Source organism: Miniopterus schreibersii (genome assembly GCF_964146895.1).
Source record: "Miniopterus schreibersii genome assembly, chromosome: 1".
Classification (NCBI taxonomy): Eukaryota; Metazoa; Chordata; class Mammalia; order Chiroptera; family Miniopteridae; genus Miniopterus; species Miniopterus schreibersii.
In genome coordinates, this window is record NC_138101.1 from 43326223 (window position 1) to 43354126 (window position 27904).

At 37.5% G+C, this 27904-nt stretch overlaps 1 protein-coding gene across 12 annotated transcripts in view; it reads left to right on the forward strand.

The window, feature by feature from the left end:
* Positions 1-27904, forward strand: part of ART3 (ADP-ribosyltransferase 3 (inactive)) — a 108174-nt gene that overhangs the window by 59342 nt on the left and 20928 nt on the right. For 4 of the 12 annotated variants that reach the window (XM_081158332.1, XM_081158336.1, XM_081158341.1 and 1 more), the window contains 2 exons: positions 22684-22761; positions 26912-27623. In XM_081158332.1, the coding sequence (XP_081014458.1) occupies positions 22684-22761; positions 26912-27623 (790 nt within the window). Of the gene's footprint in view, positions 1-2134; positions 2330-3019; positions 3260-21353; positions 21495-22683; positions 22762-26911; positions 27624-27904 lie in introns of those variants that run through there. The other 8 variants (XM_081158337.1, XM_081158342.1, XM_081158338.1 and 5 more) reach the window with 6 other exon arrangements.

Sequence of the window (27904 nt, forward strand, 5' to 3'; positions counted from 1 at the left end):
AGTTTCTATAATTAATCACCAAAGACCCTTGCAGCTATAATTTGTGATTCATTTGAAGTTTTAGTTATGATCTCAAATTATCCAATTACTGTAGACTTTTCAAATGTTTTCAAGTGTGTAAAAGTATTTTCAAGTGGGAAGAGATTAATGCAAAATACTTAAAGATCCAATTTCCAACCCACTATTCACTAAGATTATGAAAAATATGTTGACTACAAATATATAAAGTAATATCAAGGATATTTTGTCTAGTTAAATTAGTAAAAAGTGGTTAGAAAAGAAAAACTAGCATTCCTATTTGTTATAAATCAGTATTACATAACAAAATCCTATTGTTTTGTTTAATTAGAAGGCAGATGACTCACTCCTAGGGAAGAGGTTGTCATATGTGTGATAGGCACCTAAAATAATATAAATAGACTGAACAGGTTGAGGTAGCATCCTTAACTCTTAAAAGTACAGTAATATAGTACTCTATGCTCTTTCATAAAGAGATTAAGACATTTAGTGAGCTGCCAGTGGAAATTTTTAGGAACCCTAAATGGAATAGTATGTCTGTGATTTCTTATAACATCTAAATACTCTTCCCCCAAATCAGACAAATCCTGCAGGATATATCCAAGGCAGACATTAGGCCCTGGGCAAGGGTGTGTGTTTTCAAAAGACTTGGAAAAAGTTGTAAGAACAGTTTAAAAAATCATTAAGGCATTAATTAATTGTGCATATTTCGTTGCTATTTGAAAACATTCCAAAGAGAGTGCATTTTGGATTAAGATGTTTCTGAGTGTATATTTGATCTGTTTCTTGGACTTTAACATAAGAAATTTGCAAAAGCAGTACCCTGCTAATACAGTCTGGTATTTGAGAATGAGATATGTACCAGAGCTCACATTTCATAAGAACGACTTCATCCTTGATATGTGCTACCCCAAACATTGTAGTCTCAACTGGATGCACAAAAGAAGGGCCAGTTTTCCGTGGCCACCATCACTCTACTGATCGCCCCATGCCTGAGAGGGCCACTGCCAGCCATCTACCTTTCCTCGCCTTGAGAAGGCCAGAAGGAATGAAATCAGAACCTTGGCATACCTTATATGAAAGATTACTGAACTCTACCAGATTTCTGATGTTAAAAGACAGATATCTGTGCTCTGAAAGATGAGCACAAAGAGAAGAAATAAGCTTTTAGCTCCCAGTGATTGCAGATGTGAAAAATAGTTACTGACAATTCAATTTACTTTGCTTTTTAACTCTGCCTGTTCATGCTGATCAGATGCAGGCTATCTGTATCTTGTTCCTGGATTTGGATAGTTTTCCATTGTCTTAATTTCTTGCAAAGGAGAGAGAACAGCTAAGCGAAGCTGCCAGTGATTTCCTGAACTACAACTCTTTCATTTTCTTGGAAATTAGTTATGATTTCAATCTGCCATTCCTCTTCTGAAAAGAAAACTTAATGTACCTTTTTGGAAGGAGTGCTATCAAATAATCATTACACCCTTTTTTTTCCAACCTGGAAAAACACAGTATATAAATATAGTTCTTTTATCTAGAACCAGTGTACTTGCCTTGGAATGTTACATTTTGCCTAGTGAACACTGCCAAGTTGATTTTATTAGAATATAATTAACAAATGTCAAAGAAAAGCTACTTGATTTCTTTTCACAATAATTTAGAGGAGAAAAAAGGAACATGGGTTTGAAAATGAATTGCTTTACTTTAGAATTTTTGGTAAAATTTTAAAACTTCATATGTTAAAATTTAGAACACAGAAGAAACTATCAAGTCTGTTACCTTGTTGAGTAGATTAACCCTCTTTTCAACGCCCTCTATACTACTATTCATGGAAGATTTGCTGCTATTTGCATGTATTTGAGCCAGGAGCAGTGGGTTGTACAAAATAGCTTCAACATCACCATAAACTTCAGAGAAATCTTTTTTCTCACAACAAAGGCAGCTCTGTGCATGGCCTTAAGTTGGCTGCCTGGAAAATGACTGCCATCGACAACTGCCAAATCAATGAGGATGTTAATGTTAATTTTCCAAGTTGGGGAACAACATGCCTATTGTTAGGGGATAAAAACATGTGAGAGATTAGCAGCGAGCAACTTTATAAACTACTAATTGAAGGAAGCTTGATTCAGTAAGAAGAGGGAAAATTGTGCAGAAGCCTCACTTATCTGTAGTTTATTACCTCTACTAAGAAGCTGGAAGAGGGGGGAAAAGATCTGGCTGATACGATTTCAGGGCTAGTTAGAGAGTAATGCACAAAGGGATCTTGCCTGGAGAGATGTGTCCTGCATGTGACTGTTAGAGGAGCTATGTATGTAAGGTATGAAGCTGCATTGGATTTTACTTGTATGCTTTTTTTAATAAAGTAAAATGTCGATTTATATGGAATATTTCAGTACCACAGCTTGCCAGTATGAACTAAGGGTTAACTAAATGTAATGTTTTAAATAGGAAATATAGTTAGGAATGTGAAAAAATAGAATTGGAAGAACATTTTTTGTTACAAATATTATATTATCTTGATACTTATGACTGACTTTCTTTTGGATTCAAAACAAGAGAAACTCCTTTAAATATTTAGATAGGCTTTATATTATTTTTATTTTGTACATTATGCTAAATGCTGTTTTCATTTTTAATAAAAAGCCCACAAAACATTCTTCTCATTTTCCTATTTCTAAGGTCTTCCTAACTTCCTGATTCCACCTTAAAATCATACACAAACTGACTGACTTTCTGTATTTTTTGCTTCCCTGTTCTATGTTTAATGTGTGGGTAGGTGAGCAGTAAGAGATGTGGTCAGGGAAACGTGGTTCATGGCTCAGCTCTGGCTTCCTGTCTCTCACCTTGCATCTTTACCAGTTGGGGGCTGGGTATATGGTGGTAGCAGGATGGGTGATGGGGACCATAGGAATTGCCATTGTTTGTTTGGATGCCTGCCACATGCCAAATGTTGTACATAGTGTCTCAGTAGTTCTCAAAATAATTCTGTAAGCAAGGGAACCACTGTTCTTTTTTTAAAGAAGAACATGAGGCTTCAAGAGATTATGGAACTCTTCCCCTAAATCATTTAATACATTTAGTAAGTAGCAGAGTCAGGGGACAGCAACAGCAAAAGCACACTCAAGTTCCTGTCTTCTGTGATGAAAACTGGGGAGTGAAAGGCCATCTCAGGGGTCTGACTGTATAACTCCCAGACCCGAGGATCCCTGAAAAATAGAAAACTCAAAAAAAGATTGGAGTAGAAGACGTAAGTATGGAGTAACTTGGGATAAAGAGAATCTGAGGGCCCTGGTGAGAAAGCAATTATTAAAGCTTGAGAAAATCCAGAGCCCGATTTAATTTATATTTCATTGAATACCAGGAGAATGATTAATGTGAGACTTCTTAAAACTTGTTCTTTTTTTTAGTAATGTTTATCCTCTATTTTCCCATCTTGACTAGCAGTTGTAACCCTTAGAAAACTTAAGAACAATTGATGCTTATTCCAGTGATAGAGGAAAAAGTGAAGAACCTGTGTTCTTTCTACAGTTTGGTGCGGTGGACAGAAACTCGGGTCTGAGGCAACAGTAGGCAGCCAGCAGGTCGATCCCTATCCCTGGGATGGACCTCCTCCCAGGGGAACAGGGAAGGAAAAGAAACTGCTGTAGGACATTAGTGACAGGGCTGCTCCCTTATTCCCTTCCCTCCATCACACTGCCTTTCTCCCTTTCTCTAGCCTATATTCTAAATCTGTACATTCTGCATTCTCAACAGTAGCCCTAGTTGCTACATCTTTCATGCCAAGCCCCTTCCCTTCCAGAACCATTGAAATTTGATTTTACATATTTGGAAGGATGTCAGGGATCAGCCCAGCTAGTAGATGGAGTTCTGTAAGAAACCAGTGGAGGGAGACCTTTACTTATACCTGTGGAGTCTTCCCAAATTCTGAAGAATGTGTAGAGTCCAGAGCTTAGTCAGGAAAGCCAGAGAGGCATGTAAATATATTGCCAAAACTGAGGGCTTCAGAAATAGTCCTCCAGTTGTCAGAGATTCAAGAGTTAGAAAAAAGAAAAGAGAAGCAGTTTTAGAGTATGAGGGGAGTGGGCCTGGAAATTGCCAAGAACCAGCATTATGGTTTCGCAGCAACAGAGTAGTGGGGTATTAGTTGTTTAGATAGACCAGGAAAGAGGGAGAGTTTCTGTTGTCTATCGGATTGGGGACAGATAAATAAGAGAAAGAGATGTATTTCTGACATCTCAAATTGAGACCCATAATACATTTCTCCATAGAAAATAAAACAGGTTAGTTAGATTTCTATGCTAGCCTGCTAAAATAGTGTTAGCTCATAGGGAACTTGAAGTATAGGTGCTGTCATGAAAAAATCACCTTAGTAGAAAATAATGAATATTTTATTTATTTTAATTTTTTAAAAATCCTCACCAAGGATATTTTTTCCATTGCTTTTCAGAAAGAGAGGAAGGAAGAGAAAGACAGAGAGAAACATTGGTGTGAGAGACACACATCTACTGGTTGCCTCCTGCACAAGCCCTGACTGGGGCCAGGGATCAAGCCTGCAACCGGGGTACATGCCCTTGCCTGGAATTGAACCTGGGACCCTTCAGTTTGCGGGCCAATGCTCTAGGCAGTGGGCTAGAGCCCAGTTTGGTTTTTATCCATAATATTTAAAGCTCTGCTGTTGCAATGTTTTGTTCTCCAGAAGCTTCTCACAGCATGCTGACTATTGTAGGTAGATAGTTGTGCTGGAAACTAGGGAATCCCAGCTAAGTTGGTCAGAGTGGAAACCTTTATTATAAAGTGCTAATTACGCGTAACTACCAGGTATAGAGTATACAATAAGATTAAATAGAATCAAACTTCCTTTAGAATTTGGCCAAGAAGTTCTGCTGTCACTCTCATGAATGTTTGATTAGTGTGAATACCTTTTTCATCTTAGTATCAAGATTACAGATTTTATTTATTAATTTTTAAACCCAAATTGGTAGCCATTGTAATAATGGCTTTGTATTGTTCAAATTGTATTTGGGTTTGTATTCTTTATAATCGAAGAAAGATTATGATGTGTGGAATATTGTAGATGGGAGCTTTGGGAGTCTGAATGAGTTACCAGATAATGTGGAGACTGAACCTAAGTTTCCTGTAACTGCCAGAAGTAGAGGTTTCTATAGGGTATATATTGCTCTAAAGAAAGATTCCGTCTTAAGTCATACAGAAAGTAGATAAAATGCATATATTAACAGTTACTGACTCAGTAAGGTTTATAATTCTAGGAATCCATCATTGCTGATACATCTGTATAGAGAAATTCATTTCTATCTTTTTGTTATCTTGGGCAAAAAAAGAAAAAAGAGAAACTAGTTATTTAAAAGGTGAGAAAAAGAGCAGGAATTTCCTACCTATTTATATATACTCACACACTACAAACACAGGAAGCATGTAGTCTTTGTTGCAGAAGCAACCTTTGTCTGTCTTTTTCCATAGTTAGAGCATTTCTCCCTATGTTTTGAATTAAAATTTGTAAACAGCGATAGTGCCTTTTTTTCTCTTGCCTTCAGATTCACGGGTACAGGGGAAGAATCTAAAGGCGGATATTTGCTTTGGAAAATCCAAAGCCCCAAGTTCTTTTAGTTTACTTACTGTCTTCCCTTCCCCCTTTTTCTTGCTTTTTTTTCTTCAATATTTATTCACATCCCTAATCCTTTTCTCTTTCTTCATCCTTACTTTTTTCATTTCTTTTATTGATACTTCATTAAAGTTGCATAGAGATATAAAACCCTACCTATCATAATTTTCACTAATAAATACACATGTAAATAAAAACAAACTACTTTCAAATAATTAAAAATGCTTAAACCAAATGTTGATGGACTTATTCTCAATTAAATATGTAGTTTGAAACAAATCTGAAGCTACAAATGACTAAACTTTATGATTAAATCATATGCTCCCAAGGAAAAAAACAGCATCCAGTAATAGTTTAATTCATTAGAAAATTTTCAGCATTTATAACTGCAATATATTCTTTTTACTTCACTTATTGTCATCATTCTTAGTACTTATCTTTTTTAATTTTATTCATTTTTCTTTATTTTATTTTACTTTTTTCCATCACCATTGATACCCCCATACCCTCTTTTATCTTCCCTCACCTCCTCCCCCTGCAATCACCACACTTGTCCGTGTCCATGCATTTTTTTCTCTTTTTGCTCAATTCTTCCACTACCCTCAACAACCCACTCCACCAGAGTTGTCTAAACAGTATACTGTTAATATGGTCAATTTTATGGTATCTGTTTTTCACCATAATTAAAAAAATAAAAAAGATAGAGTCATACTGGAGTAGGGTGGGCCCCTAATCCAATATGACTGGTGTCCTTACAAGAAGGTGGCCACGTGAAGACATAGACACATAAGGAAAATGCTGTGTAATGTAGGAGGCAGAGACCAGAGTTGATGAGCTGCAAACCAAGGAATACCAGATTGCCAGCCAAACACCAGAAACTAGGAAGAGGCAATAAAGGATTCCCTTACAGATTTCAGAAGGAGCATGGTCCTGCCAACACCTTGATTTCAGTCTTCTAGCCTCCAGAACTGTGAGAGAATAAATTTCTATTGCTTCAAGCCAAACCAGTTTATGGTAGTTACTTATGGCAACTCTGGGAAAATAATACAAGCAGGGCTGATATCTTTTTTATTCAATGCCTGGTCCATAGTAGGTACTCAATAAATACTTGCCTAATGAAAAAAGAAACATGCAAAAGTAGACAGAAGAGCAGTAGTGTGCTGATAAACTTTTAATACCTGGCTCTCAGCACTTAGCTTCACACTGGGGGAGGGGGACATAATTATGCCCCATACTAAGCCTGGTTCTTTTTTTATTTTTTATTTTAATTTTATTAAATTTATTGGAGTGACATTGGTTAATAGGATCACATGTGTTTCAAGTGTACATTTCTGTGATACAGAATCTGTATAATAGAGCCTGGTTCTGAACTGTGACTCTGGGCATGGCAATCAGGTGCGTAATTACCTGAGGTTACCCTAAAGATTTCTTCAGAGCCATTAGTCATTTCTAAAACTACTCTAGCAAATGCTTTTTCATTTCTGGAAATGTAATTCAAATCACGTTATTCCCCCCAATCCAAGCCCTCCATTCTCTGTAACAACTTCTCAGGTGCTTGTAAAGCTTTAGAGGACAAAACTTTTCAGAAATCATCCTACTCATAAGCTTGAAGCAAATTAAGTTATTTTACAATTCTTGCTACAGGCCAGAAAGTGATTATTGAGTAGTTAATTATCCTAATTTGAAAAAGGAGAAAACAGGTACAAAAAGAGAATTGACTTATTAACAATCCCTGACATTTGTTTAGCACTTTGACTTTATGGATTGTAATGTATCATACAGTCTGATGCACAAAATACAGTTTTTGTGAGGTAGGCAGGACAGATACCCTTTTACAAATGAAAACAGTGAATCTCAGACATGAGTCACTTGCCTAGGGTGGCACAAATAGAAACTGATGTCATTAGAACTTGAACTCAGATCCTTTTGATTCCTAGCCCACAGCACCTCTCTTTGTCACACCACAGTGGCTCTTACTAAATTCAGCACATGAGGAGCAGTGCAGCTTTAACACCACCCACTAAAACTTTACTCAGTTTACCTTATGTAGATGCCTGGAAGTCTAAGGAAAATACTGTTGCCTTGGAAGCGCAATCCATGTATCATTTTCAGTGGTGGTCTAGATAGTCCTAACAGGCTTGATAAATGATAACTAGTATGTGAATAATTATATAATTGCCATAATTATAAACACAAGTATCGATGACAATAGATTGGAGACAAGCTACCAAACAGTATGTTCAGTGTTAAAATAGTTCCAGTGGGAATGTACATTATTCAACTTTCAGAAACCCATATTAAAGAACAACCTTGGTTAAAATATCAATACAAAATGGATTTTAAGATTCTGATTTCTACAATTTTCAAATCTTCTTGATTTACATTTTTTGAATGATTTGTTTGTTTTAGCTATCTCAAACTTTTTCTACTATAAACAATTGGTTTTGCTCTTCAAAAATCAACATCTTGTGAGTTAGCCTTCTTTTAAACATAATTTGCTGGTTAGAAGGCCTTCACTGTGGTCATGATCTTACAGAAGAATTTATGAATGGATAGAGTAATAGTCAAGAAATCTGGATTACTGGTTAGAAAATCAGAACCTACTTTCCTATAGATGTTAAAATGATGATGGAGATTGTTAAACTTGAGAAGTCTCTCCAGGGCAGGAACCTTATCGGATATATCTTCTATCTCCTCTCTATTTGTCTTGCACAAGGTAAAGTCTTATTTTCCCTTCAAATAAACATGTATTTTTAATTAAGGTGTAATTAACATATAACATTAGTTTCAGGGGTACAACATAACTCAATATTTGTATATATTACAAAGTGATCACTACAATAAGTCTAGTTAACATTTGATACCACCACAGATAGTTGTAAATTATTTTTCTTGTGAGAACTTTTCTTTTAAATAATTTTTTATTGATTGATTTTAGAGAGGGGGGTAGGAAAGAGAGAGGGCGACGTTGACTGGCTGCCTCCCATATGACCCCTGATCAGAGATGGAACCTACAGCCTGGGTGTGTGCCCTGACTGGGAATCGAACCTGTGACCTTCTGGTGCATAGGACACTGATCCAATCAATTGAGCCACACTAGCCAGGGCTCACTGGTTGATTCTTGTATGTGACCTGACTGGGGATTGAAGCTGCTGCCTTGGCATATTGGGACGATGCTCTAACCAACTGAGTACCTGGCTTTCACTCATTCTGTCCCCTATCCCCAGGCCTCTGACAACCACTAGTCTGTTCTTTATGAGTTTGGTTGTTTTTATTTTTTATTTTTTTAAAGCTTCCATAAATAAGTGAGGTCAAGTAGAGTCAATATTTTAATGTAATTTTTGGCTTGCAAAATGTAATTAACTTTAAAGTATCTAAAATTTAAGCCCAAGAGCAGCATAGCACTTAACCATTGTGTAATAATAGCATCTTTCAGAGTTGTTGCCACAACTTTCTTCTTTCCTCCCTTTCTATTTCTGGCCACTAGCCACTCCAGACCTGTACCTGAATCTATTCTAGGGCAAAGAAGAGTAAATTGGGACAGTTCAAATTTCAGGAAAACCTGCTATTTGCAATGGACAATGAAGGCTAGGCATAAAGAAATGGAAAACCTCAGTATCCCATCCCACGCAGTGCTACTGGATTGGAAAGGGGAGTCTTTCTGGTTTGTGAACCAGTTTGTTGATGCTGAGGTGGTATGTAAAGGATATATAATAATCAGTATGTTAATGGTGCACTAGGATTAAATCATGGAGGAATCTTGAGTTATAGAGTCAAATACCTATTTCCAAATTTTATTAGCATTGTCATATAGTCTATTTAAGTCTTTCATTGATAAATGAGAAGTCTTCACTCATTCTAATCCTACAAAAGTTTAGGAAGGAAACCTCTTAAATAAAAAATCTTGATTAACTATCTACCCCAGAGACTGGTATAGACAGTGTGAAACAGCGAGAATGTCTATAGATACAACAACAAACCAAAAAGCAACCACCCAAAAGCCCCAGCAGCTGTGTTGAGACAATGTGTCCATTTGAAAGGTGATGTTTTTCTTTGTTTTTCTTTCCAATTTTTAAAAGGAAGATTTATTTGACAAGTTTCACGTAATGCAGTACACCTAAAAGGAAATCACAATGCAATGAAAGATTTAAATCAAAGCCTTGGAATTTCATACAAACACCAAGACCAGGATCCTGAAGTAGTGGTGTCATGCATCTTAAAACTTCCCCATTAACTTAAAAAAAAGAGAAAGCTTAAATTTACACACCTTAGAAGTTATTGAGTGAAACTAGAATTAATAGACATGCCAAATGGTTCACTTTTAATTGTAGACACAGCTCCTATATTGAGTTTTACAAAAAAAGCATGTCTTCCAACATGGTTCCAGTGTTTAAGGTATTGAAAGGTGATGTTTTTCATTGGGAGCATGGAGTAAAGAGCGAGCAGAGTTTGGGACAGACTGCAGAGCTCTTTCTAGCCTATGTCTTGACAGGATAGTTCTTATTTTTAAAGTATTATGGGTTCCTAGATTATCAGTCATAAGACAAATTCAGATGTTAAGATTATTTTCAAAACACCACTACTACCCTAATAATTAAAATATATTCTAAAAACAAATGAGTTTTGAGTTTTCCACCATTGGATTGGTTATCTATGGAATATGTTTCCCTCTGTTCAAAAGATAACTTAGAATTGACTAGAGGGTACTCATAATAATTACTTCAATCAACTCTACCATGTAAAATTGCTGAATAGAAAAAAGAAAACTGTGCCCCACGTTCTTACCTTCCTACTACCTTCCCCTCCCTTTATCTCTCCCTGAGGCTGAACTTTTAATTTTACCCTGGCAAGAGAGGATGACTGAATATGCCAATTTGACAGTAAGTTCCAGGTGTCTCTTCCAATTATTTCCCAGTTAAGCAGTCTTTCCTTCAAAGAGTGCAGGATGCTATTCTGAGACCCTGATGTGTAACTGTAACAGCTTTGGTTAGGGGCGGTGAGGGTGCGCGTTTGTGGGGGGGGGTATTACGGAGTGGGTGGCAGTTTATATCCTGCAGCTCTAGATCAATCAGCACCCTAATTTAGAATTTGGTGAAGGCTTCTGTTAGGTTGGATTGTAACTTAAAGACTTGGAGAAGCTTCCGAAGTACGGCATTAAAATAGCCAGAGGTTTGGTGAAATGCTGTGAAAAGCTGAAGGAGTAGAGGTGATTTAATTTAAGAAGGAAAAGCCAAGCTGAGTACTAGTCATCAGGCAAATGAGTGTATAAAAAGAATATTTATTGGTCTATGCATTAGGAATTATGGGTTTAATCTAGTTTCTACTAGCTAACTGGGGTATTCTCTGAATTTTAATTTCATACTTTGGGAAACAAGAGGATGCTGGATCAGATGATTTCTAGGTCCCTTTAAATTCTAATAGTGTGTGCATTGGAGTCAGTTGGCAGTCTTTCAGACTGTTAAACCTCACCTTCTTGAAGTTCTCTTCCTTTGGTTTCTGTCATATTGTGCTCATGGTTCTCCTCCTGCCTCTGGCTGTTCCTTCTTTGCAGGCCTACTTTCCCCTCCCTGTTAATTAAATGATATATATCTTCAGGATTCAGACCTAGGCAGTCTTTTATCACTTTCTATCTTCTATCATCTATCACTAAATATATTTTAGGCACTGTAGTCAATGATCATGCTTCAGTAATTATATATACATCAATGGTTCCCAAATTATATTTCTAATCCAGATCTCTTTTCTGAATTCTAGACCCATATCATCTTCCTACTCAACATCTCTATTTGGGTATTTAAGACATATTTTGAACAAAATTCATAATACCTTTCACCCTATAGTGTACCTAATCTGAGTATGGTACCATCACCCATCATTGCATCCAGTTGTGCAAGCCAGAAACATGGGAGTCTGCAGTAGTCTCTTAACTGATCATCCTGCATCCATTCTGTTTTCCCTTTAATCTAGTCTCCATAGTGGAGCCAGAGGCGTCTTTTTGAAAAGGCAGATCCAATCCTGTGTCTCAGTGGTGCTCTTAAACCATGCCAACAGCTTTTCAGATTAAGACTAAATTCATTATTGTGGTTCTAGGCAGAGTTTGGTGAAGGCTTCTCTTAGGTTGGATTATGAAGCCTGTCTTCTCAGCTTCATCTTCCACCCCTCTCTCATTATCTGTCAGCCAGCCACACTAGCCTTCCTTCACTTCCTCCAGTACATCCCATAGGCCTTTGCTTTGCTTTTCCCCATGCCCAGAACATGTCCCATTCCCTTCCCCACTGAGCTCATCGGTATCTTTCTTTTAGAGCAGCCTTCCCTGACCCCCTCCAATCTAGATCAGGTTTTTTTTATTAAATGTTTTCATAGAAGTGTGTGCTTTTCTTTCATAGAACTCATCTGTTTATTATTATATACTCCTTTGTGATTGTTTACTTAGTATCTGCCACCCCCACTGGACAGTATTATAAGGGCAAGGACAGTTTCTGTTTTTTGCTCTCTCTCATAAGCTTCTTGTATAGTGCCTATCACATGATAGGTAATTAAGAATTATATGTAATGATCAGTGCAAAAGCTAAAAGTGGAACAATAGAATCAGTTTGCAGTTTCTCTCAGTGAACTTTTTCCCCTTAGGGTATTAACTTGTTCAAGGCATTCCTACCTTTAGACGTATACAAAAAAGACAAAAAAAGCAAAACCAAAACCTTTTCTCATCTCTACATTCTTACATGGGTGCTGTCTTGTTTCCCGTACATTACAGCGATTGAAAAAGTAGAGAGAGCTTACTGTCTGAGAACGTGGGCTAAAGCCAGAAGGACCAGGATTCAAGTTTCAGCTCTGTCACTTCTAGATGGACGACCTTGCTTCAACTCTCTAAATGATAAAGTAAAGGAAATAATAGTTGTATATAAGGTTGCTTTGAGGATCAGATGACTATATGTGAAATGTTTAGCACTGTGCCTGGCACATATTTAGTGTTCAGTAAATGTTAGCAGTGATTATTGTCATCAATGAAATAAGTCAGAGAAAAATGAATACTGTATGATTTCACTTACAAGTGGAACCAAAAAAAACAAAACAAATGGACAAAGAAGACAAAACCAAACTCATTCAGAATAGACTGGTGGTTACCAAAGGGGAAGGGAGTCTATTGTACGGTGACAGAGGTTAGACTTGTGGTGGTGGTGATCACTTTGTAGAGTATACAAATATCAAATTACTATGTTGTACACCTGAAACTAATACAATGTTATATGACAAATTTACCTCAATTAAAAGAAGATAGCAAACCAAAGCATTAAAAAAAAAAGGAAAGATATCCGACCCATTTATGTAACCATCAACTCTTCTCATCCACAAGAGGGACTACCCCTTTTAGTTTTGCTTCCCTTTTTTTAAAAGTCATGGTTTCCTGCTCCTGAGGGAGTAAAATGAGATTAAAAAACATTGTTATCTCCAGTTTCCTTTTATGTTTGAATGATGTTCCAACAATAGGTACTTCATGGGGGTTTCCAGCTTTGGGAAAAGAATAACTAAATTCTGGATTACAGCATTAGCCATGCCCAGGGGCAGAGTTTTCCTCTATTCTTTGTGTTACATAAAATTCTCACGTTTTTCATATGTTCTTCTATACACTTAAAAATATAGGGCTACATGTAAAAATTATTCTTCCTTTTATTCTCCTCTTACTCAGCAAGGTGTAACTTCCATAGGGCCTTTCCAATCAGTACATCAGATCCTGTTTACCCTTGTTTAGTGTCCTTAATCCACAAGATCCCATGCAATTTTGGACATCTTACAGCTGATAAATAAAAGAAAATAGCTGATTTTCCATCTCATTTAAAAGCCTCTTTTTCTTTCTAAATCTACATTAATTAATTTTATGTTATAGGGAGAAAAGATACAGATGAAAATACAGCTATTGCTTCAATTGCTATTAAAAAACAAAATCAATAAAAACATATGACCATTGCATAGATAATAATGAAGATAATTAAATTATCCATGGTATAAAAAAGGAAATACATAGAGCTTATTTTTTATTATTTGAGGAGAAGCAACTTTGTATGGAAGGAAGTAATGAACTAGAGGGGTGTGGAGAATAAATGAGTGAAAGAATGGTGGACTGGATCTGGCTTAACACTACTCTTGTCTGTGGGTCTGGCATAATGGGAATTGGATTAGCCTGGTCTCTAGAGGTTGTCCAGTCCTGTTACTACCAAGGCTTTAATGAGGCTTGCCCTAGCCGGTTTGGCTCAGTGGTTAAAGCATTGGCCTGTGGACAGAAGTGTCCCAGGGTCAATTCCAGCTAAGGGCATGTACCTCGGTTGCAGGCTTGATCCCTGACCCTAGGCAGTGCATGAGCAGGAGGCAGCCAATCGATGTCTCTCTCACATCAATGTTTCTATCTCTCTTTCTCCCCCCCACTCTCTCTGAAAAGCAATGGAAAAAATGTCCTCGGTGAGGATTAAAAAAAAAAAAAAACTTTAATGAGGCTTAACTATAATCCCTTTCTTACCTGCATTATACTTTGTGGCATGTTATAGTACAGCAGCATGGTAAGGACACAAATATATAGCCAAATGGTTTTCTAGAAATTTCTGACAAAAGAGGTAGAGGTTTCAGGTGTTAATTCCACCTGCAGTCTTGTAATTTCAGTAATTGTCATTGTTATCACTGAAAGACTTGAAAGGTATTTGAAGACCTATATGGCATGGACTTTTACCTTCCTGACCTCATCGTCTACTATACTCTTCACTCATTCACTCACCCTTAGACACATTTACCTTTCAGCCATCCTGGTTTTCCTCAGACATAGCAGAAAGGCTCCCTTTTCTGTCTAGCTCAGTGTTGTCCAAAAGTAAGCCGCACTTGTAATTTTGAAATTTATAGTATCCATAGATAATATAACCCACTCCACAAATACACATACACACTTTGAAATCATTGCCATAGAGACCCATTTTCTTTAATAAGAATGTGTGTCTCTCACTGCAATAGAAAAAGAAGTTGAGAATTAAAGCCTAGAGGCTTAAAAATCTACCAAAAGAAACATGTTCACAAATATAATATAGTACATTACAATCATTATATATTGAATGTTATAGGGATAATCTGAATTATTTTGAAAATACTAAATAGATATGCTTTTCATTCCGTCTATAGTCTGTTCTTGTCTGTATGCTGATCACTTTTAAGATTAAGTCCAAGAGCAGGAAAAGTGAGATGCCAGAACAAGTTGGTTCATAGGATAGAGGAGAAGGAAATAGCATGTAGGAAGTACCCCAAACAGGAACTGGGAGTAGAAGAACTGATTTTAGAAAAGAAAAAAAGGAGAAGGGGAAAAGATTAGACTCCTTTGTCCTGGCTCCTCTGGACTGAAACCCTGGAAAAGGTTGATACAGCAATTTAGAAACAATCCGGTAAGTTTCAGGAAATCCTTGAGCGGTGGAAATTGTTTCCTTGCCTCTCCTTGGGCCGTTTTCAAGGTCTCTTGGAAAAGCAACATGTCTAATACGGGACCACCCACGCAGCAAGTTGGAAATAACAAAATAGCAGAATGAGCTGGGATTAGATACAGGTTCCTCTCAGGTTTCCTGTAAAATCAAGGTGGTTGTGATGGAATTCCTAGGTTTTGCATTGGGCCTAATGAAGGTAACAGGAGAACAAACCAGCTGTGATCTATAAGATGTTCAGCAAGGCCCAAGTAGGTGGGAGGACCACCTAGGAAAATGAGAGGACGCAGAAATTGTTCTTTAGGATACCCAATGCCAGGAGGCTGTGATGGGGGTAATTTACCAATTGAGCAGCCAAAATCTGTAGAAAATACTAAGTTACTGAGCCAGTAATTAAATGTCACCATTGCTGGAGACCAGACGAACAGCTAGAGCTAGCAGAAAACAGACTACAGTTTTCCCCACTAGCAGAGTACCACAATGTAGATGAAGGATCATGTGCAAAAAGGAAGCTGTATGTCTCTATATTGGAAATCAACTTAGCTCACAAACCCTCACATCCACTAATGGTAGAAACATTAATCTTGCCAATTATAATTTAGTCATGAGTTGAAACAGACTTCTTTAAGTAAAGTTTTTAAAAAATGTGTTTTTATTGATTTTAGAGAGAAAGGAAGTGGGGAAAGAGAGGGAGAGAGAGAAACATTGATCCATTGCTTTCCATGGTCAAACCCACAACCGGGGTATGTGCCCTGATCAGAAATCAAACTGGCAACCTTTCAGTGCATGGATGACACTCAACCAACTGAGCCACACTGGCCAGTGCTAAGTAAATATTTAAATGCAGAATTCTTTACTCCATTTTCCCCCTTCTGTCCTTGTTAAGAGCAGCCTGTTTTGCATTGGAAGAGAGGTATCATGTTCTGGTGCTGGCCTCTAGTGGCCGCTGGCCTTCAGTGAGCTGTCTGACCCTGCTTGGTCTTTGGATGATGGTGACTTGTATTCACTGCTGTAGTGGCTTACCTTAGCCTCCAGCCTCTGCCGTGCATGATACATGTACTTTGCATTACCTTATCACAACTGGCGGCTCCTTTGGACCTTTCAGGTTTCTTTCAGCCTCTTCCATGGGCCACTGCAGCATTTCATATGCTTTACACAGTCGGTTTAAATCGAGATTAAATAACTCAGGGGTACCCAAAGGCATTCCAAGGAAGATGTGGACAAGGCTGTTGGTTTTTATTTTAAAAAAATCAGATGTATTTAGGTATGATTTTTATGTAAATAAAATTAATTACTTTTAGGTATGTTGTTATGGAAATAAAAATGAATTTTCAGTGTGCAATTCTGTAACATGTTTTAGCCTCATCCAAGGAATGAGGCTGTTTCCCACTGACTCTTAGAGAGTCGAAGGGCACGCGCAGGGGGAGGGACATGGATGTAACAGAGTGGCCTGCTGCACACCCCCAGCGGGGCGGTGATTGGACCTGCCACCCAGGTACAGGCCCTTGATGGGGAGTCGAACCCGCGACTCTCCTGTGTGGAAGCCGATGCTCTTACCACTGAGACACCAGCCAGGGCACAATTCTGTAACTTTTGACAAACATGTATCATCATGTAGCCACCATACAATCATGATACAAAGCATTTCATCACCTCCAAGTAGTTCCTTCATGCTCTTTGTGGTCAGTCTCCTCCCGCAACCCAAGGCCCTGGCAATCACTGATCGGCTTTCTGTCACTACAGTTTTGCATTTTCTAGAATATAATTTAAATATTATTATAGAGTATGTAGCCTGTTGTGACTGACTTTTTAGCATAATGCTTTTCCGTTCATGATATTGTATGTTTTGATAGTTTATTCCTTTTTAAAAACAGCGTTATTGAGATGTAATTCAGATATCATACAATTCACCCATTTAAAGTGTACAAGTCAGTGCTGTTTAGTATATTTGTTGAATTATGCAACAACCAGTACAGTCAGTTTTAGAACTGAGCTAAAGAAGGAAGTTTGTTTCTTTTTATTGCTAAGTAGGTTTTTATTTGTTTTTCTGTTGACCAGTTGATGGAAATTTGGGTTCTTTCTGTCTTTTGACTATTATGAATCAAGCTGTTTGAATATTTGAGTACAAGTCTGTGTGAACATATACTTTAATTTCTTTTGGGTAAATATCTAGGAGTAGGATTATTGGGACTTATTGTAAATGTATGTTTAATTTGATAAAAACTGTCAAATTGTTTTCAAAAGTAGTTGTACTGTTTTGCATTTTCATTAGCAATGTGTGAGAGTTTTAATTGCTTCATTCACATTCTCATCAGCATTTGATGATGTCAGTTTTTTTTAATACGTTTTCATGGATTTTTAGAGAGAGAAGAAGGGAGATAGAAACATCAGTGATAGAGAGACAACCATTGGCTGCCTTCTGCATGCCCCCCTACTGGGAATCAAGCCTGCAACCCAGGCATGTGTCCTCACCATGAATTGAACCAGTGACCTTTTGGTTCATGGGAGATGCTCAACCACTGAACCACACCAGCCAGGCTGATGTTGTCAGTCTTTTTCATTGTAGGCGTTCTAGTGGATATATTGAGGTTTTAATTTACATTCACTGATGCCTAATGATGTTGAACATCTTTTCCTGCTTGCTTGTCATTCATACATTTTCCTTGGTAAATGTCAATTCAAATCTTTTGCCCACACCAATCATTAAAATCAGTCTTTTCCTTGCCTGGAAAAGCTACAGTGTTGGTTCAGTTGAATTTTGCCTGTGCCACATCTCATGGAACTGAATGTAGCTGGAGAAAAACACAGTGGTTTCATTTTGAACTCAGGTGTGCCCTTAGTGTGGCCCAGCAATCATACTTCAGTCACTCTTCTACTTTTCTAGATGACTATTTTATATCTTCTCCAATCTCATCAAATCTCTACCGGTTCAACTATCATCTTTTGTTATGAATTTTTTTGAGAAAATTGAAACAATTAGAAAAGAATCCTCACCATCACAATCACTGCTTTCCAGCATCTGTCAATATCCGATTGTGCCTTTCCTCTTGTTCATATCTAAGGCCCTCATCTGCTTGTATGGTAGGTCCCACTCCCTTTTGCCTACTCAAGGATATTGATCCGGTATTGCTCCCTTCTCTTCCTATATTATCCATTCTCCCCTCCCTCTCCTATATTACCAGTTTTCACCCTCTTTACTGAATTATTATTCAAACATACTTATTTTCCATCTTTAAAAAAGTTTCTGTTGGATCCTCTTTTTTATCTTTTCTCCAGCCCTGCCAGTAAGCCACTGCCTCGTTTTTTCTCTCTCCTTTACAGAAAATCTTTTTGGAAGAGTTGAGTATTTTGGCTTTCTCCAGTTTCTTTTCTTTCCATTCTCTCTTAGGCCATTTCAACTAGGCTTTCATCCCCACTGTTCCATTAAAATTCAGTGTCTTCTACATTGTTAAATCCACTGATCAGTTCTCAGTCCCGATCTTTTTTGACCTATCAGAAGCATTTAACACTTTTGATCTTTCCTTTCTCTTGAAAATGTTTTCTTCATTTGACTTCCAGGATATTTGTTACACAGAGTCTTCTTTATTTCAGTCATTGACATCTTTATCCTTCCAGTTACTCAAGCTAAAAATCTTGGAATTATCCTTTACCCCATTGTTTCTCTTGCAGCCCATGTCCTACTGTTTCAATCTTAAAATTATATTCTTAAGTTAAGTCCAAACATTTTTATTATGTAAGAAATTGGTATCACTATAGATCACTTCCATTTACTTTTTAATAAATTATCACATTTAAAAAATATAATAGCTTTTTAGAACCCACAAATACTTTTTCTTATCATATCTGAAAGTATTATGCTTAACTTAATCTTCAAAAGGAAGATTTTTAACAAACAAAATAAAGATGACAACACACACACACCCTCACCTTTACTGCTACCATCCCTGTTTGAGCCACCATAATCTCTGCTAGCGTTATTATAATAACCTGTAAACTGGTCTTCCTGCTTTCACTCTACAGATTATTCTCAGCATAAGAGCCAACGTGATTCTCTTAAAAAATAAGTCAGATCCTGTCATACCTCTGCTCAAACCTTGTGATTTGCTGCCTTTCTCTTAGAGTAAAATCCAACATTCTTACAGTGGCCTGCAAAGACATCTTCCCAACACTCCCCCCTTACCTCCCTGACCTTAACTCCTATTACTCTTCCCTTACCTGTTTGTTCCAGCCATATTGGCCTGCTTGAATTCCCTCTGCCTGACCACTGTTCCACCACAATCTTCATGGCTGATCCCCCCCATTTCCTTCAAGTCTTTGCTCAAGTCTTTGTCACCTTTTTGGTGAGTTCTCCCTAACCAATTTAAATTGCAAACTCTCTTTGCACTCCTAATCTCCCTTGTACTACTTTTTTTAAAAAAAATGAGTACTTAGTATATTTTAACATACTTATATAATTATTTTAATTGTTATTTGACTGCCTCCTCCCACGAGAATATAAATTTGACAAAGGCAAGGTGTTTATCTTGTTCACTGTTATACCCCCAGTACCTAAAACAATGCTGGGAACATTGTAAGGACTCAAATATTTGTTGAATGAGTGATATCAAGAGTTAAAAACTGGAAGAAAACATGAATGGAGCAAAGGTATATTGGAAGTAAACAAGGCAAAACTCACTTTGAACTTCAAGCAGTGTTTCTTGTGTTCTTGGTGGACTCAGTGTTTTGTGTGATGTGTACATGAATCTGGTAGGTCTGAGAGGGCCAAAGACAGGAAAACCCCACTACCACATTTCCTGTAGGCCCACATGCCTGGGACTTAAAAACAGGTGAGCATGAGCATAGGCCTAAAAACATGTGCAAACACTTTTTCCTTCCTAACCAAACTCCATTTTTAAAAAATGATACTATTTCTAGGATTATATTTAGTGTATTTAATCTTTTTAAAAAATTTATCTTTATTGTTGAAAGTGTTACAGATATCCTTTTTTCCCCCCCGTTGACCCCCTCCACCCTTCACCCCCTACACGAGGACTTCACCGCACTATTGTCTGTGTCCGTGTGAGGTGAGAAGAGGTTAGAGGTGTTAAAGAGTCTGAAGAGTAGAGATGAGATAGGTTATGTAAAAGTGGATACACTTCATGATTTAAAATGTTTCATATATATGTATGCATGCACACACACAAACAGGAAAATACACATAGATTGGTGAATTTTCACAAATTGAGTATCAGTGTAATCAACAGCCAGAATCCAAAACGGAACCTAAGTAGCATCCCAGGTGCTCCCCTTGTGCCTCTTCTCTTCCAGTTACTACCTCCCACTCAGAATAACCACTGTTGTGACATCTAATGTCATAGATGTGTTTTGCCTGATTTTGTACTCTCTGTAAGTTAAATCATGCATTATATGCATGTGTGTCTTTTAGTCATAATTTTCCTTGTGAGATTTATCTACATTTGTTATATGTGGTTAGAAGTTACTCAGTTTTAATGTTATACAAAATCCATTGTATAATAAACCACAATTCGTCCATTCTACTATTGGTAGGCGTTTGGATGGTTTACAGTTTGGGGCTATTATGAATAGTGCTACTATCTAATACATTCTATTAATGTATTTTGATGTATACATGCATGAATTTCCTAGGACACTCGACAATTTTTCATCCAGTCAGTGAATTCTAAGTGTTCTTCAGCATGTAGTCAATATATTTACTATGTGTACTTCACTCAGATGAGAGTTATAGTTGCAGGTATTACCAAATCCTTCCCTTCTTAGTGTTGTCACTAGACTGTCTATACTTAATATTCTTAACATGTATTCTGGTTAAGTATAGATACTCATATCTTTTATTAGATTATGAACGCTTCTCAGTACTTTGCTTTACTTGCTTGTGTATCCCAGCATCTGGCACAGTACCTGAAATACAGTAAGCTGGTTGAGTAAATGATGATAGCTATCGTCATTGCCAGTGTTTAACACAGCAAGTCCCCTTAGTTATGTGAAACATCTAGCTAGGGTAAGTCTTGCTTTAGTTTGACATCTCAGAGTCAAGAGGTCAGGAGTGGGAAGTGATCACTCTCTGAGAAGCCCAGAACTGAGGGCTCAGAACTGAGCATGCTGTGTGGTTAGAAGGAATCGCTGTGGCTTTACAAGCCTCTTGGTGATTTCATGTGTTAACAGCAGTGATTCCAAGGGATAGTGTGGGGGCCAGATATAAATAGCAGAACACAAATGGGGTAATGTGCCACTGCCAAGCTACTGCTGGGGGTGTTTATAAAAAGAAAAGCATTCCCTTCTCAGCTCTCACTGTCAACAACCTCCCATTCTGAAGACACGCTCACAACTGAGAGAGTGGGGAAACATTTGAGACCTAGCATCATTTAAATCTCCTCCACAGGCAGAAAAGGCAGGTAAACATTTTTACTTATTTACACTCAGACTACAGAAGTGAAGAATTTTTAAAAACGCACAGAAAAACCTGGTTTCCGAGCTTTCTTGGCACATAGTGCTCTGTGAGAGTTATCTGCCAAGTCTTATAGACCAAATCTGTTTTGGAAAGGGAAGTTTAACACAAAAGTGGCATATTTGGTACTATATTTTAATATCTTTAGTGAAACAAACGGCTCCTAAATAAAGGTGGGAATCTAAGGCCAAAGGGAAGACTATCTGCTTTCCTCTGTGCTTTCAGTCCCATATTCAGGTGCCAGAGTATGGTGATTGGTACGATGAAATAGAGATTTTAGTTCAACTTCAGTAACATTAACTCTGTTGTAAGTATGTGGGAAGAACTCTAGAGCACCTTTAATGAGTCATTTAATGACTCTGGGACAGCTTCAGCCCTTATGGCCTCTTACCCTTCTACTTACCCCTTTCAGTCTCGTAAACATTGTCATGAATATTGGGCATTCAGCCAGCAGAGTTGTATAATCTTATTAGAATTGCTGCCTACGCTGTTCCTTCTTCTCTTATTCTTGCCTGCAGAAAGATATAAAGACACTTGTTTTTATCCCTGAGCTTCTCTTGAATGTGAATATTTGTGGGAAGGATGTCCCCTTGGAAAACCTTGCTTTGTACCACTACTGGCTTCGTCATGTCCTTCATTCTAGTCAAATGGGCATGACTTGCCTTGCAAAGAGGATAGAAGAGTGGATGATATAAATGGGCTCTAACTTCTGGAGAATTCTGAGAAACTGAGAGCTGGGGGACCAATTTTGAAATGTTTTTGTTTTGTTTTAGTTGGTGTTAATTTCCTGAGTATGCTGAGGGGAGATTTAGTGATAGCAAGAAAATATGAGCACCAGTGACTATGGTGGGAGAGACAACATATCTGGAGGAGAATGGAAATGGATAGATTTAATCTTGAGCAAATTGCTGAAGTTCTCTAAGTTTTTGATTCCTCATCTGTAGAATGAGGGTGTTAGACCAGTAGGCAAAATCCAGGCCCTTCCAGCCATTGGAATTTATTGGTAGTGACTTTCTGACCATCATGATACCCACTGTCACCCAGAATGAAAATAGTATATATAGTGTATAGTGCTCTACTTCCCTAAGCCTCTTTTTTAAAATCTGCTAAATTGGAATTTCTGCATTTTAATTTAGAAGAGAAAAATGAAGACAGGACATTTTGAAGTGGTCACCATGCTGCTGTCAGCTATGATTCTAATGGATATCTTCCAGGTAATGTTGGGAATGGGAAGAACATGGTTATTGGACTAGGAACTCTTAATATAACATTACCTAAGTCATCTGTATGGGTTCATAATGCAAATGAGAGCAGATAGAATAGATAGATCCATTTTTTCAAGTAGCTTTCATCTTTTCATTTTATTCATTTGATACATGTTAATTATAGAAAGTCGAAAAAATTAAAATTAAGCAGAAAGAGGAGAGTAGAAATCATCCACAATCTCTCTATTCAGAGGGAAAGATTCTTAATCTGTTGGTGTATAGTCTTGTTTTTTTTTCTGTGTTTGTGTACTTAATTTACAAAATGGGTTCATACAGTACATATTTTTACCTTTTTAAGTTAGAACTGTGCTACAAATGTCTCTCTGGGTCATTAAATATTCTGGAAATATGTATTTTTTTTCCAAATAAGATGACATTGTAGTGTTTGGTTACATGTTTTCTATTAAACTACTGTGTAATGACCATTTTCTCACATGCACTATTTTTCTGATAGAACTTTTATTTTTTGCAGTTGAATCTCTCAACATTCTGTAACATATTTTTATGTAAAATATGAGCCAGGTATCTCACTTAATTTTCCCCCATGTTGTTAGCTGTCACATTACTACTGAGTACTTGTCCACTGTAGTAATGGTACCTCCTTTAAAATATCTTGAATTCTTAAAATTTACCCTTTTTTTTTTTTTTACTCCTCACCAGAGGATGTTTTCTCCATTGCTTTTCAGAGAGAGTGGAAGGGAGAAGGAGAGAGAGAGAGAAACATCAATGTGAAAGAGACACATCAGTTGGTTCCCTCCTGCATGTGCCCCAAACCAGGGCCAGGGATCAAGCCTGCAACTGAAGTACACACCCTTGGCTGGAATCGAACCCAGACCCTTCAGTCCAGTTGCCAATGCTCTAACCACTGAGCCAAACTGGCTAGGGCAAGTTTTATCCATTTTGTAATGTAATATTCTGATCTCTTGTCTATAGAATCATGTATTCTGTTGCCTGTACTGTAGTGTGATTTTTAATTGAGATATAATTCATCATTTTAAAGTGCACAATTCAGTGGTTTTTTTTAGATTCACCATGTCATGCATAATTTCACCACTGTCTCAGTATAGACCATTCCCATCAACCTAAAAAGAAACCCTGTAGCTATTAGCAGTCAGTGCCATCTCCTGGCCATTTCACCTGTCTGCATTCTGTCTCTGTGGATTTATCTGTTCTGCACATTCTGGACATTTCATCTGAATGGAAGCAACAATGTCCATCCTTTTGTGTGGCTTCTTTCATTTAGCATAATGCTTTTAAGGTTCATCTATCTTGTAGCTTATATTTAGTACTTCATTCCTTTTATAGCCGAATACTATTCCATTGTATGGTTATGCCACATTTTGTTTATCTGTACATCAATTTATGGACATTTGAGTTCCCACTTTTTGGCTTTTATAAATAAGTAGTGCTGCTATGAACTTTCATGTGCTGTACAGATTTTTGCGTGAACATGTTTTCAATTCTCTTGGGTATGTACCTAGGAGTAGAATTGCTGGGTCATATGGTAGCTCTGTGTAACATTTTGAGGAACTGCCAACCTGTTTTCCACAGTGGCTGCACCATCTTACAGTCCCACCAGCAGTATATGAGGGTTCAATTTCTCTACACCCTTGCCAACACTTAATTTCCTTTTTTTCTTATTAATATAGCCACCCTAATGGATATGAAGTAGTATCTCACTGTAGTTTTGATTTGCATTTTTAATATTCTTTTGCAACATAATTTTAAAGTATTTGTCCTATGAATTTCCATAATTTCTTGAACATTTAGATCATTTCCACATTTTTGTAATACATTTTTGGTAATTTAATTTCATCAGTATTGGCCTTTGTTTCAGTGGATAAATCCAGGAAGAAAATATATAATCAGTGTGTTCACCTAGCCTTTTAACCTGTGCCTTATTGTCCATCCAGTGGTCCCTAAATGGTGGTGGCATTTGTGAACTTTTTCACTGTTCCAGGCACTCACTGTACAGAACACACAATCAACTGTGGCCTTGGGCCAGAAAGACTTGATGTCTAAAATTAGACTGGTGGAGACTGGTTAGAGGCATAGAACAAACAGGAACATTTTGGATCAACTCGATATGATATGATATGATATGATATATGATATGATATGATATGATATGATATGATATGATATGATATGATATGATATGATATGATGAATGTGCGAGGTGGTGGTTTCAGGGTTTGATGTCTTGTAATATGTTGAAGTCTTAGAGATAAATCAGGCATTGGTGCCCAGTATACCCTCTGGTACATTCTGTGCTGCAGAGGAAAGTGAATTTCTTGGCTAGGAGACAGCAGTGATTCAGTCTGCAGAAGCTCAAATTCCCACTTCAAGAAACTGACCTACAAACCCAGGAGTGCAGGGGTCTTTACCAGAAGAATATTCTGTGGCTGGTAGTCAAAACAGACAGTTTCTGATGCCGGCATAATTGCTTTGTTTGTAAAATGTTGTTATGAATTGTCTGCCCCGCCTTTCATAAGGGTTGTTATGAGAACAAAATTAAACCCTTTTAGAAATGTTGCATAAATTTCAATGGTCTTCATCATTGGAAACAACATTTTGATTAAGGAGATAGACTCTGGAACTAGACGTTGTCCAAGCTCAAATTTCAATTCCAGACAAGTTACTCAATCTGTGTCTATAAAGTCTCCAGCTAAGGTCTCCAACTGAGAATGTAGTTTATGCAACCAGTGTGCCATACAAGTAGTATAGAATAGTGGAAAGAGAAAGTGATATGGAGGGCATTATCCTTTCATTTGTAGAAACCCTTAAATGGTGTCCCTAGGCAGATTTGCTCATCCTGTTTTTTGATTGGTAGACCAGAGTACAGGGTTCTTATTTAATTCATTTGAATATGTAGATGCTTGGACTTAGAAATAGAAATATAATGCAGATCCTGCCCTTGAGGAACTAAAAGTATAATACATATATTTATATCATGAAATAATTAAAAATAACCACAGTCTGTTGAAGTCTTGACATGTGCCAGGCATGAAGCTAAGGCTTTGCATATATTCATTATATCACTGAATCCTCACAACAGTCCTACAATTAACACATATTTCCTTACTTTATCTTCATTTTTAGATGAAGAAATTGAAGCTCAGAAATGTCAGTTACTTTCCCATACTTAACTAGTACCTAATTAGTAACAGAAATGGAATTTGAACCCACATCTGTCTGACTCCATGCTAGTATTAACTACATTACATCACCGTGCTTTTTATGTTATAGGTATCATTTAAAGGTGGGTTAGGCCTTTTTCAGTTGTATATGGCAGAAGCAATGCAAACATGCTCAAGCAAATAGGGCAGTTGTTGCTTCTTATGACTAAGGTAAAATACGTACAGTCTTCGGGTACAGCCAGACCCAGGGTCTTAAGTAATGTTATCAGGGCCTCATCTCTCTCCACCTCAGCTCTGCCAGCCTTTCTCTGTTGGCTTTATTTGCATACAGGATACTCCATGGAGCTAAAAGGATTACTATTGACTTCCCCATGCCAATGTTATCCTTAGAGCTTATGATTGTAGAGAAAGAAAGAGTGCTGTGGTTTTTAAGCCTGATTCAATGCTTATCACTGGGACTGAAGGTACAGAATCAATCCTACCTGAACTACATGGACAAGGAAGGGAGTGTCTTCAAAAGAAAAGGGGTGATATTTGCCATTATGTATTTATCATGTGTAGTGTTTCATGGCGTGATAATTCCACATTCACTCAACAGTTTTGAGGGGTTGAGGAAATCTAGCTAAATATTTTCAAAGTCAGGACTACCACCCATTTCTTCAATTTTATACTCACTGGGTTTTCCTCTGCACCACAAGGTTGAAATGAATGAGTTACAGGCATAATCACACCCATATCTCACCCACTAACATTTACTCTTTCATACAAATAGGTTATAGCTGAGAAAAGTTAATAATAGCAAGGGAATACACTTTTTACATAAAAAATGTACCCAGATTTGGTTATAAGCAAAGGAGAGATTCTTGGCAGGTTATGATTGTGTGGAGGCAGTAATGTGAGAGAAAATGATACAACAAATATCTTCTTTCAAGAGTGTTAATTTCCTTTTTTTTTTGAAGGTGAAGGCTAATATGTTAGACATGGCAGATAATGCATTTGATGATGAATACCAGAAATGTACTGACAGGATGGAAATCAAATATGTTCCCCAACTGCTCGAGGAAGAAAAAGCAAGCCATCAGCTTTTGGAGGATGTGTGGGAAAATGCAAAAGCCAAATGGGAAGCTCGGAAGACTCGGCTCTTTCTCCCTGTGAATTTTAAGGATAACCATGGAATAGCCCTGATGGCATATATTTCTGAAGCTCAAGAGCAAACTCACTTTTATAATTTGTTCAATGAAGCTGTGAAGATGGCTGGCCAGTCTCGAAAAGATTACATCTATGGCTTCCAGTTCAAAGCTTTTCATTTTTACCTGACCAAAGCCCTTCAGTTGCTGAGAAGACCTTGTGAAGATAGTTACAAAAATGTGGTGTATAGCACAAGCCAGGATACTTCATTTACCTTTGGAGGGCTAAACCAGGCCAGGTTTGGCCATTTTGCCCTGGCATATTCAGCTAAACCTCAAACTGCAAGTGACCAACACATTCTCCTAACCATTCACACGTGCTTCGGAGTTACCACTGGGAAATTTTTTGATAAAGCAGATGAAAGAATTGTTTTAATACCTCTGAATGAGGTTTTTCATGTGTCACAGGATGGGGCTGGCAATAACCTTATCCTTCAAAGCACAAACAAGACCTGCAGCCATTACGAGTGTGCATTTCTAGGAGGTAAGTGTCTCTGTTCTGTGCTTGTCTGGGAGGGAAGGAGTGGGATTCTTAGGAGCAGGGAGACGTCAGGAAGGAAATTGAGTTTGAAAGAAGAAATGACATCAGTGTGGACTCTAGTCTAGCTTCTTTCATACTATCAGTTTTTTTCTCTCTAAAATTTAGTTAAAAAAATAAAATGGTACTATAAGGACATCATTCTCAACCAGGAGCACTTTGCCCCTCAGTCATTTGGTAAAGGCTGGAAACATTTTTAGTTGTCACAACTATCCCTAGTTGCTACT